This window comes from Cyprinus carpio, chromosome B15 (assembly GCF_018340385.1).
Source record: "Cyprinus carpio isolate SPL01 chromosome B15, ASM1834038v1, whole genome shotgun sequence".
NCBI classification, from domain to species: Eukaryota; Metazoa; Chordata; class Actinopteri; order Cypriniformes; family Cyprinidae; genus Cyprinus; species Cyprinus carpio.
The window spans coordinates 18,628,658-18,641,342 of NC_056611.1; the positions used below are offsets into that span (position 1 = coordinate 18,628,658).

Sequence of the window (12,685 nt, forward strand, 5' to 3'; positions counted from 1 at the left end):
CAAACACAATAGCAATTATAAGTTAAACTCAGCCTGACCATCACTCATTTCTCCCGTCACGATTTGTTTGATCTGGGAAAATCTTCGCGATAGATGTTTGCCAGTGAGAAAGATTCAGTGTCTGTGTAAAACTGTAAGGTTTTGTTTCACAGACAGTGATTCACCCCTACTGAACAGTAATCTCATCCAAAGGGCCGCAGAGTGTACGACTTCTTCTGCCAGAGTTGGATTTCATGTCCTTTTTATTGCTTTTGGGAAACACGATTGGCTGTAAAATGTTTACGGTCATCCATTGCTCTGGCTGTAGATCAGGGACCCACTTGCTTACCCTTCAGCATAAAACAGCATCTTCCACAGCATCTTACTTCAATTAAACCACTATTGAACTTCTTTTGAACTGTCAGACTGGAAGAAACTGACCTCATGTCTCCTATGTCCCTCCTAAATACCACCAATGGAGTTGACTTTAGACGTTTGATGAGAATTGAGTTGTATTATTGCTATTTTGATCTGGTCTAGTAGTAAAAATATGTTGAAACCCACTATTTTTATGGTTTTTTGTAACTTATGTGTCATTAAACGGTAAACTGTTTGCCCAGTCAAATCAATAATAATGCTTTTCCCATCTATCTCTGTGTATCTGTCCCTTCATGAAGCCCTACCTCTTTGGGGCTGGATGTTTTTCCATTAAAACTCCATGGTGAGTTTTTCCAATTCACTCCCAGCATGCTTTGTCCTCGCTTCAGCAAACGACTGCGTTCATTCCATCTTTCATTCGTATTTTTTTTTTCTGTTTTCTTCTTTAGTTTATTCTAGCACGCTGTGGGGAGAACCAAAGGATGTGCTTTTTATTGTTCCTTTTTTTGTTCTGTTTCTGTATGTGGATTTGCTGTTTGGCTTTTATGTATTTTTTTGTAATCGCTAACTTTATTTGTGTTAAAACGTTGCCTGTTGAAAAGTATTGTACAACAAGATCCACTGTTAGAGGAACGTTAGTGAATTATAATATTTTGTTGGTCATAAGCATGTCTTTAGACATCAGCTTGGCATTTAAGTTAGTCAGTGTTGTTGAATTCATGGGAGAGAGAAAAGAGTTTTTGTTCTAGAGTTCATCGCAAAATATTGTGTTTTGCTACGTTAGAAAACATCAGAGCTCTGTTTGTCAGTCGATCCTGCGGTTTAAACGAACCTTCCCTTCAAAGTGATCATTCCGTTCCTGCTTCGTTTTTTCCCAAACAGATGACAGAGATTGTTTATTCAAAAATGCTTTTGTGTTCACATTCATATTGTTGTCGTTATGATTTTATTGACTGGTGACATTTGGAATAAGGGTGAAAGAATTATTGGTGTGCCGCGCACCGCTCTGGCTGATGGTTGAGTCAGATGGGTGCAATGTGGTTGCAGTCATTCATCTTCTTCACCCTTTAATTTGATGTGACAATTTTATTTGGACAATGCATAATCATTGGCTTGAGTGTATATGGAGAAAAACAGAGAGGTTTTCATTAGATCCAAACTCAGAAAGTTACTTTACTATCGGGGGAGGGGTGATTATTATTGAAGCATTGCATGATTTTGCTGCAAATAATAAAGTTTTTACAGGTAAGAATTAAGCAGGAAAATGTTCTATGTCTATATATGCAGCTTCAAATATTGAATCTCAGCAAAATGGACTTCCCTGTGTCTTTCACCCCCCAAATATGAATCACATGTGCGGCTGTCCTTCCTCCGGCTTGGGTTTCAGCTTTTGTTGTGGTCTCCTCGCATACGTTTTAATTAGATTTTTTTCCTGCGCCACTGTACTGTGATCTCAGAGGACGTATGTGTTTCAAAGCCTTATCATTAACATGATAAATCTTAATATTCCCCATAGCTTCCTCTTGACTGGGCTAGGCACATTAATGTGTGACACAACTGGAGCTCCGCTTTTCATCGGAATAATATGATTGATTTAGATGTTGTATTAAAAGTTAATTAGTTTTTCCTTTTAGAGAAGTGAACAGTGTGTTTAATATCACATGGAAGTATTAAGGTAATCATCAAGTGTTCCAAAACAAAACACTCCCACGCAGGAACAAGATGGAAAATTGCAGCTCAAATACAAATGGCGGAACATGAGATTTTATTATAAACAGCTCAGGAGACATAAAGTAAATTATATTTAAAGTCCCCCTATTATGGGTTATGAAAGGTTCATATTTTGGTTTTGGGAGTCCCCAACAACAGGTTGAAATGCTTGCAAGGTCAAAAAACACTTTCATTGTCTTATAATATGAATTTTTTTTACCTTATTTGCTCTACGACTCCTAAACGATTCGCTCAACGATTCATTTTTCCAAACCCCTTCTTTGCGTGACGCTAATCTGTTGTGATTGGTCGATTTAATTTCCATTTCATCTTGCCTGTAATGCCTGATAAAGCAGCGTTTGTAAGCGCAGTGCTGCTTTGTGTAAAGCGTTACCAGGGAAACAGCTAAGATATGACATGAGACAATTGATTTTAGTCAGTCATTAGACGTATAAAAATAAAAGCAGAATTTTTTTGATTATACGTTATGCTAAAAATCCATTTCTACCTGGAGAAAATCATGTATTTTTCTTTCCAGAACTGACTGATATGCTCTGTTTTCAAGATAACAGAGAGATCCTGTGTAGTTCAGAAAAAGTTTTGATTGTTATAGGTTATGAAAACTTGAAACTTTTTTCGTTCTTTTAATTTTGAAAGTGTCTTCCACTCAGAACGAAGAAGTTCAACCAACACAAACCTCAAAACCTGGCGGCTCATAATTACCACAGACAGCTGCGCTCACACCAGGGGAACGCATATTTTCTGGCATCTCTCTAAATAAAAGGGAAATCATGCCGAATCAGGCACCTTCCTCAACGATATCCCAATGAGCTGGAACGCTGGAAATGGAGGGGAAAAGTTTCTGTTTCTCTTATAGCGTTTGATGCCGGCCTCCCAAATGGCTACCAGCGTGTGTGGACCGTGGCCGTGTGCCCGAGCCGTGTCCGAGGAAAAGCTGCTGTGAGATAATAAATGTGACGTTGAGAGAAATGTCTGCGTTCTGCACGACCCTTTCATGAGCGCTATAACACAGGCCCCGCTGGCTGACGTACACCGTCCATATGGTCAGCTTGTCACGGCAAGACCCTGATAAGTTCAAATGAGATCCGTGCTCCTTTTTGTCATTTAAAGCCTGCCATTACATTTGTTTAAAAAAAACAAATGGGGGGCCGCCTTCCCCCCTGATGGCGCCTCGTCTGTGGCCGGGACTGTAATGTGGCTGGGCTTTGATGGTGGACATCACAGATTGAATTATGCCCTTGAGGAAAAGCTATTAGCTCACGTCAAGAGTCCTCATATGTTAAATTAAAAGTGGAAATGACATGCAAGGAGTCTTTTCAGTGAATTAGTTAGAGAGAGAGAGGAAAAAACACTCCAGAAGCAGCAGGAAAATGCCAATAGGGGGAAGACGAAATTGGCTTCTGTTTAGTAACGTCTGTCTTCCCTTCTCCTCCATCTCACTAAATATGTTTATGTTTCATAATTTATTGATTTTCGGATACATTTTTGTGTAAGCCTCTCCCCATGCCAATATTTATTTAGAATAATCCGTTCGCTCAAATGGCGCGCTGAATCACTGCAGCTTGAGTCATACTAGCCACTTTAAGTGAGACACAGAGGAAAAGAGTGATTTTAAATACAGACAAACCAACTCCAGCGGTCGCTTCAAGGAAATTCAGATGCAATGCAAGTGTAAAGTACACTCAAATAAGAACATGTTGACCAAATCATCTGCTGACCAAAGCCTCTTCAAAGAGCTCTTACTATAGTTGGCAGGGTTTAGTCCCGCCACTAGGAGATGAGCGCTCAGAGTTACGCAGCTTTTTAACTCAGTGTTTTTGGTCTCAGCATCATTACTGGCATGACATTATATACCTTTGAAAGAATATTTCCAGATTTATTATGCAAAGCACTTAGAAATGGATACAATTTCCTCTCCGATTTGCGGCAGACAGTGTCAGCCTGTGATTTCAGAGAAATAAATGTTTAGTCACACTGAGGTTGGTTTGGTTTTGTTATTAAGAACATCTGTGCCCATCCTTTACAGTTTTCCTTCAAGAAAGTGCATCAGCTCCTCCAAACGTGAAAAAGCCAGCTCTTCACCTGCATCCCAGCCTGGAAAACTGCTAAGCGCATTCACTTCCCTCGCTGCCTTGAACTCTGCGGTGGGGCAGGAAGGATTTGAATACTCCTTTGAGCTACGCTCAGTGTTTTTCTCTACGGTCAGTGATGGCCAGGGCAAAGGAAGCGGCGTTTCTAAAGATTTGCGGTTATCAAAATGTCTGCTGTCTTCTCTCCTCGTTATCCCACTTGGGATTCCTGGTTTTATTAGAAGGAGAAAAAGGAAACATGCACCTCACTTGCTCTGCTCTTCAAATCCTGTGGCGGCTGACTGTGTTTGTTTAGTGCCGTGTCTCCTTTTCTACACTCACAGACAGTAAGACATTCACAGCTGCTCAAGCCAAGGTGATATACTGACAAACCGCTCGTATCTCCCCATCGGCGCAGATATTTAGTTATTCGCTTCACCTCCATCCAACACCAATAAACACGCGCCAATATCAGTCCCTGTTTTTCTGTACTGTTCTGTCTTTTTGTCTTTAGTCCTTCCCGACCAGCAATCCTCGCCTGGTGTCGGCTAAACAAAGATGTCAACATCACTCCTCATCCTGAGAGTAATTTACGACTTGATGACAGTTTTAAGGGAAGTGACAGAGTGAGAGTGCAGCACAGCAACAGGTCACTCAACACCTATTAGTGTAATGCAAGGCTGGAAGAGTCCCGGTTCAAACACTGGACAATTCATCCACATTAACTCTCAGTCCAGACTCCACGGTCTACAACAATTTCATTACAATCGGCAGTTTTGTTTTGCAGTTATCTTCCCTTTTAGTGCGTAATGACTAGGGCTTTCAATCGATTCCATATTTGTATTGAATGAATTACATGATATGCTGATGAATTAATCAGATTTATAGCAGTTAATCATATATATCAGGGGTTTGCAAACTAAAAGGCGGTGTCTGCGGCCAATGGAACATTTCTGGGATTAAATATTAACTTTAAATAGTATTATACAACAAAATGTAATTAAATTGAAGATGTTCTTCTGGTTAATGCATATACAGGTTATAACTTTATTGATATTTTTTTTCCAGATAAAATATAAATCATTTGATTTGGCTTTAGTACAATAGAAATATAAGAGTTATAGGGTTCAAAAGTATGGGGTTGATATTTTTTCTCTCTTATGCTTATCTATGCTGCATTTATTTGATTAAAAATACAGTAAAAAAAAACAATATTCTGAAATATAAAAAAAAATTGTATTCTATTTAATAAACTTTTAATACATTAGAAGAAGAAAACACTGAACAGATGCAATAAAAGATTGCTTTAGAAATTAGTATGTTGTTTATTTTCTCACAGTTTTTATTATTATTATTTTTTTTATAATCTTGTGCATTGAGTACTCTGTATTTAGGATACCGTGTCAAGTACTTCATCCATTCTGTTGCTCTTTATTTAACTGTTTTCGAATGCACAAATGTGTTCTGTGTGAATAGCACATTTTGTGGCATAAGTGTTGTTTGAGGTGCATTGCTTATACTTACAGCTGAGGATTCACTCACTGCGGTCGAGTAGCAAAAATCTTTTTGAATTGTTCTGATGTTAATTTTTTATATTGCAGAATTGCATACAGGTTAGGGAGTATGCTTAATTATATATATATATATATATATATATATATATATATATATATATATATATATATATATATTATTTTTTTTTTTTATGTGTTAAATTGAAACTCCTAATCATTTATTTTGCCAGCCCCCATTCACATCCATTTATGTATATTTGAGTGTGTATCGCTGCATGGCTGATGGTATCTGAAGTGTTGTTCTGTGTGAAACAGCCAGTATTCAGTGTTTTGGGAATCTCTTGTATTTTTGAGATACGGAGGGCAGGTTTTTAGTGCGGGAGTCGGACAGTGACACCACATGGCTTCTGTTCTAGGATTAATTCCACATGCGAGTCCTTATCTCTCAGCTCATGACCCTTTTTCTCCTTGGCTTTTTCAAAAACTTACTGACATAAAGAATAATTCAATACGCCCTAATAATTTTTCTCAAATGCCAAGACTAAAATGAGGCCTTCCAAAGCAGCTTAAAAGCTTCTAATTGAAGCCACTTTATAAGCAAATGACAGCCATTATGTGGTATCTGTACAGACTCTTGGAGTGTATATGTACTCGTTGAGCTTTAACAACGTCTTTATATTCACTGAACAGAAATATAAAAGATCAGTTAGTGGTTTTCTGGTTTTGACAACTGTGGTAAAATTGTGCTTGCTAAATAAAAGTTAAAGTGGTTCTGTTGTCCAATACAAGTGAAGTGAAATTAAATTCCACTCTGAAACATTTTTAATAATATGCATTTGACTGCCAATTTAAAGACATGTTCTTATTAACATATGTTTACATATAAACTGTGTCTTTCAGATTATACTTAAACATCTTAAAACACTAAGAAAATGGCAGTGAAATAATAAGCCAAAAAAGTTTTTTTTTTTTGGGTTTGTTTTTTAACTTGCATGAAGTATGAATGTGTGATTGTATTATGTTTATTGTTTACAAGCCCAGTATTTTGTTTGTGGATGTGCAATTTTTGTTCGAAACTCTTGAGCGATTTTATTCATATGCAGGACATATTGTCTTGATTCTTTACATCCCAACTGTGTCTCTTTTCTTGTCTTTAATTTTCCTGTTTTACTCCTGATGCCAATCACCAGAAACTTTAATTTTCCTGTTTTCTTTCCTTTCTTTTTTTCTTTTCTTTCTTTCTTTCTTTCTTTTCTTTCTTTCTTTCTTTCTTTCTTTCTTTCTTTCTTTCTTTCTTTCTTTCTTTCTTTCTTTCTTTCTTTCTTTCTTTCTTTCTTTCTTTCTCTCTTTCTCACTCTCTATATTCTTATTCTCATTTGTGACTCTTAATTTTTGTTTTTATAGCAAATCCAAGCCACCTCCCCAGATCTCTCCCAGTAAGTCCATTGGTGGGGAGTTCTGCGTGGCTGCAGTCTTCGCCTCCTCCCGCTCTTGGTTCATCACCAACCCCAACATGAAGAGAGAGAAAGGTCTGACATGGCTTTCAACCTTCAGTGCATGAGCATCTTATTTTGAGCTTTATGTAGACATAATTTTTAAGCTTTAGCTAAATTAAGTGGTTTGAATATTGCTGAAAAATAGATGTTTTTTTATGTGTTTCAACCTTCAGTGCATGATATATATATATATATATATATATATATATATATATATATATATATATTATATATATATTAATGCTGTCAAACGATTAATCGTGATAATTGCATCCAAAACAAAAGTTTTTGTTTACATAATACATGTGTATGTACTGTGTATATTTATTATGTATATATAAATACACACACATGCATGTTTATATTTAAGAAAAATAAGTTGTTTATATTTTAAATATATTTATATATAATGTCATTGGCCTTGTCTCACACACACACACACACACACACACACAGTGATGCACTGCTATGCTATTGGCACAGTGGTTAACCAGAAAAGTTAAAAATGGCACGTCATGCCAAAAAGGTTGCAGACCCCTAATATAAATTATATGAATATAAATATATGCATGTAAATATTTTCAAAATATATACATGCATGTGTGTGTAATTATATATATACATAATAAATATACACAGTACACATACATATATTATGTAAACTAAAACGTTTATTTTGGATACAATTAATCATTTATACACATATATTTTTTTGTTTATTTCTTTTTATTATTTGTTATAAGCTCTGGCATATTGCAAAATCTGTTCCACAAAATCCACAAAAAAATTCTGAGGTCATGTTAGAAACCAAAATCTTTAATAACTTGTTCTTGACTTTTCTTCCCTGTTAGATCAGTCTCGGCAGGCTCTCGTTGAATCACTGTACATCCTGAGTTGCTACGGAAATCTGGTGGAGCATGTGCTGGAACCTCGTCCAATCAGCACGGCGCAAAAGATAGGCGACGACACGCCTCTGGAGCTGAACACCTGTCCGAGAGCCTGTTGGAATCTAGCCAGGTGTTGCCCCGGGGCTCTCAGCACCACACCTATTTACCTGCTTTTACACTTCACCTTCAGTCCGACAGAAGCACCTGACACGACCCTCTGCAGTCATATCATTTACATAAAACAGCTTAAATGGCGCCTTAATGAGGGCAAGCAAATGATTAACGTCACGGCTTGTCACCGACCCAGACGCTGAGCTCAGTCATAATGCAATAAAGCTTGTGACCGAGCGAAGAAAATGGAAACAGGCAGGGGTTGCTCTCAGAATGGCTTTCTAATCTGATTGTACATGTTAAATGATTGTATGTACTGAGCTTTATAGCTCGTGCGGCCCACATGAGACGGGAGAAATGGAAGGTCCGTCGGGCTGTGGAGAGTTTTGAGTCCATTATATCTCAGCTGGAGACTGTTATATACATCTGGCCCTTTGATATGCGCTTCCTAAATTGATTTCTGTGTTTGTTTTGAGTAGGACACCGCAGTGGAATGAGCTACAACCACCTTTCAACAGCAACCACCCCTTGGTGCTGGCCTCAGACTTTGTGCAGTACTATCAATACCTCCTGGCTGGATGTAAGTATGTCTGTCTCACTGGAGATGTTTGTTTTTAACCCTTATTGGTGCACCACTACACAAGAAACATGAACAGTAAACTCAATCTTTCTAATTTGCATTTTCTTGAACGGTTGCAGAAATAAACCCCTTCCGTTTGACGTATCAGTTGGTGAAGTGCTTTTCTTCCTTGAGTGCTGTTGTGAAACAGGGCTTTGTCACTCGCTAGTTCATCCGTGCCCTGAAACTCATCATAGCACCAAATTAACCCAATGTTCAGATTAAACCAATTAGTGTGGTTTTAAACTCATGCAATTTAATAACAAGTGCAGAGAGAGCGCGAGCACTTTGGGTTGACGTATGAAAGGAAAGAGAATGCAACTCGAGGGCAGAAGGCTCACGGATGACCACACATCTAATATATCTTGAATAAGTGAGCATTGTTGCGTTAGCTGGATAATCATAAACATTAATGAGTAATTTGCTGTCTGGGTCCTTCAGGCCAGGCTTCACATTTCTTCTCTGCCACTAAAGCCCAAGTGCTCTAGGCCTAACGGGTAGAATATTCTCTGGAAGTCGGTCTAATCACCATGCATGTGTCAGAGTGATGAAATAGCCGTGCGTGAGCGATCATGGCAGTGGCTCGCTGTGGATGCGGTCCTCCAGGGGGCAGAGAAAGGCATAATGAGCTTGTTCAGTGCATTAGCGTTAATGTCTAATTAAAATAAGCCAGAAATCCTTGCACCGTGCACTTCTGTTACAGCTGAACTTCACCAACCTGATACTCAGAAGAGTATGTGCATATGCATATGGCTGTGTTTGCCTTGCGCCCTCGGCCCTCAGTGTGCTGGGCAGCCCACGACGTGCCACCTTTGATTGCTTACTGCATTGTATCGCGCCATGAACAGCAACCACTGACATATCCAATGTGTGTGGATTATAGTTTTCCAGTATAAAAAAGCAGTGCTGTTATATCATACTAGATACATTTGAAAGTTCTGTTATAATGCTACTCTGTGCGGTCGTCACCGGTCTATTAAAATGCACAACATATTAAAGCATCTTTGGTGTTTCCATGTTTTCTACAAAACAAAAACCGGAAATCGAGGGGTTATGACGTCATTGGCACAATGACTCTATGGACACGGTCCGTGTCACTAGATAAAATAGCTTATTTCTCTGGATTAAAATTTTTTTCAAAACATTTGGGATAATGTAAGTACACAAGTCAGCAAAATATATAACACTGTTCTAGTGGTTTTTGGATATTTTAATAAAAAAATCTTACATATTGTGCCTAAAAAAATGTTTGTCATCATTTTAGTCAATTTCACTCTAAAATGGCATCTAATTTTAGTATTTTTGTTCAAAAAGTGCAAAATGTAACCAAATATTCATATATTTTATATATTAATTTAACGTATTAACAGGACATTATTGACTATGTTTGGGATATTTAAAACACTATTTAAAACTATTTTTAGATTTGTTTTAGATGGTTTCTTTTCATCAACATTTACACATCTGATTACAGCCACCACTGGTGTTTTTTAGAGTTTTACACTGTTGGCGATGTTATTTTTTTCTTGTCATAATTTCTTTTATTGAAATAATTATCAGAATGATGCGATTTTTCTTCGTCTTCATTAACATTGATAAAATCAAGAAACCTTTTATTACCAAATGTTTCTATGAATACATTTACTGACTGATCACTACACTACATTGATCATTACAGTGATTGATCACTAAGGTCTTCTCCGCAGTGCAGTTGTAGGCAGGATGTGATGCGCTTCCTTTAGGCATCAAGCATAAAGCAGCCATAGCTAGGCGTTAATTTTATCAGGATGTCGTTTTCTTTGTAATTACTTTGTAAAAGGCCCCTCTGAAAGGGGAGAATACAAAGAAAGATGGCGGAAGAGAGCTGGAGATAGCAGAGGGGCATCAGTAGCGGACAGTTCCCAGGCTCAGAAAGGGGCGGATTGCGTGCCTTCACCCTCAAACTATGAGGACTTGCAGCGAGCAGGGCTCTGTGATTGACAGCTCTGGTCTTGCTTCTAGATTGGATGACCTGGCTGATTAAAAATGCAGCATGTGGACGGTAGGGTCAGAGGAGCCTGGAGCCTGCACGACTGGTGATAAAAAGCCAACCGTGGCGCCACTTCTTGGTCACTATCTCCACCTGTCCATCTGCCCAGCCTTTGGCAGCACTCGGGAAGGGGAGCATTACCCAGCCACTGCTGATGATACCCAGATGATGGGCAGATAACAAGGACACGCTGGCCCAGCAAAGCTCCTTCGGTCCAACTGAACGCGCTCAGGGAATCCTCAGCTTGCGACATTAGCTGTCGTTGAACAGAGAGAGTGGCGGCTGTGTGTCTGAGAGCTCTCTAATGAATGAGCCCACATTTCTTAAGGAAAGGTGCGAGGGTTTCGTTCATAGCTGCAGGAAGGTGCAGCCCATGACCTTTACAACTTACACGCTACTTTTATTTAGCATAATCTTTCATTGTATTTTTGGAACGCGGTGAGCAGAATGCACTCAAATGCCTCTGGGATTGTATATAGCTATCTTCCCAGTATACTAAATAGATAATTTAATAAAACTTGTCTGTTTACTTTTTTTTTTTTAAAGTGACAGAGTAGGAAAAATATAACGATAGTAATAGCTGATGCAAGGGTTTATAAGTCAAACCTGAGTCCGCAATTCTTCTTGCAGCTTATTTAACTGAACATTTTAATGTATATAGAAAGTGGCCGTATATGGTATTAATTTATACCATGGACTTATCAATAAAAACTGCATTTAAATAAATAAATAAGCAGTTTAATTTTATGTAAATATATAGATGTTCAAATTTTTATTCACAAATTTACTACTATATAAATACGACTATAAAAATATATAAATATGTTTACGTTTATTTTAAAATTTTTTAGTTAATATAATTTTTTATATATAGATTTTTTTTTTTTTTGAGGAGATTTTAATGTGTGTGTTTTTTTTTTTTTTTTTTTTTTTTTTTTATTTATATATGTATTTATTTATATTTATTTATTTCAGGGTAATATGGGGAAAAATAACAGCAGTACCACAATTCTTCACACACCCTTGTTGATCATGTTTATGTGCTTTAAAAGTGGCCTTAGACATCATGCACTGAATTAAAAATAATTATTAATTAATTAAAAAATGTATACATTACTAAATATCTAAATAATACATTTTTACATTTTCACATATTAACTTTTTTATATAATGATGGAAAAAATGCATAAAACAGTTTTTTTATATTGTTTTTAGTAACATTAGTATTAGTATACTGATTTATTTGTTTGTGTTTTAAATCAAGTCATTTAAAATGAGAAGTCTTCATTTTTTCAAGGTAGTGTGAGGGAAAATATCTACACTAAAAGCAACAACATTAACAAAACCCAGTCTGGCTTTTGTTTCCAGGTGTCAGTGCATACACCGTTATGCACCTGAACAAACATTATTTAACTGAAAGCTCGTTTGTACATGGTTTGTGTGTTGGTGGCCAAAGCAAATTTGTAACCAGGCTGTGACTGTGATTCTGCGGGTTTATGCGGTCAGGGTCTGTTTCATTTCCTTATTCTGTTGCTCACACTCGGTAACTCACAACAGATAAACTGCTCTTAACAGTCCAGGAGCCCTCGACCTCTTAAGCCAGGCCATTATGAACCCACTGTAACCTGATCTACAGAGCCAGCTACTGTTCTTACGCTTCAATTATTTATTAGTCAACACTTATTGTCCCCCTGGGCTTTCGAAGGAGGGGAGGAGGAAGGCCAGAGCTTGATTGTGTTTAAGAGGTAACATGTTCTGGCTCTGTTCTGACCCATCAGAGGTCGGTAAGTCACTCTACGATTTATGTCTGCATAATGCAGCTTGCTGGGATAGCGGAGGCCGTGCTCTGGCAGCGGCTAGTGTTACTGTGAT

At 37.6% G+C, this 12,685-nt stretch overlaps 1 protein-coding gene across 1 annotated transcript in view; it reads left to right on the forward strand.

The window, feature by feature from the left end:
• The window catches only part of bcas3 (BCAS3 microtubule associated cell migration factor), a 218,411-nt gene that overhangs the window by 68,248 nt on the left and 137,478 nt on the right, over window positions 1-12,685 (forward strand). The window contains exons 17-20 of the mRNA XM_042739622.1: window positions 657-700; window positions 7,076-7,200; window positions 8,019-8,184; window positions 8,645-8,745. Coding sequence (XP_042595556.1) covers window positions 657-700; window positions 7,076-7,200; window positions 8,019-8,184; window positions 8,645-8,745 — 436 coding nt within the window. The remainder of the gene's footprint in view (window positions 1-656; window positions 701-7,075; window positions 7,201-8,018; window positions 8,185-8,644; window positions 8,746-12,685) is intronic.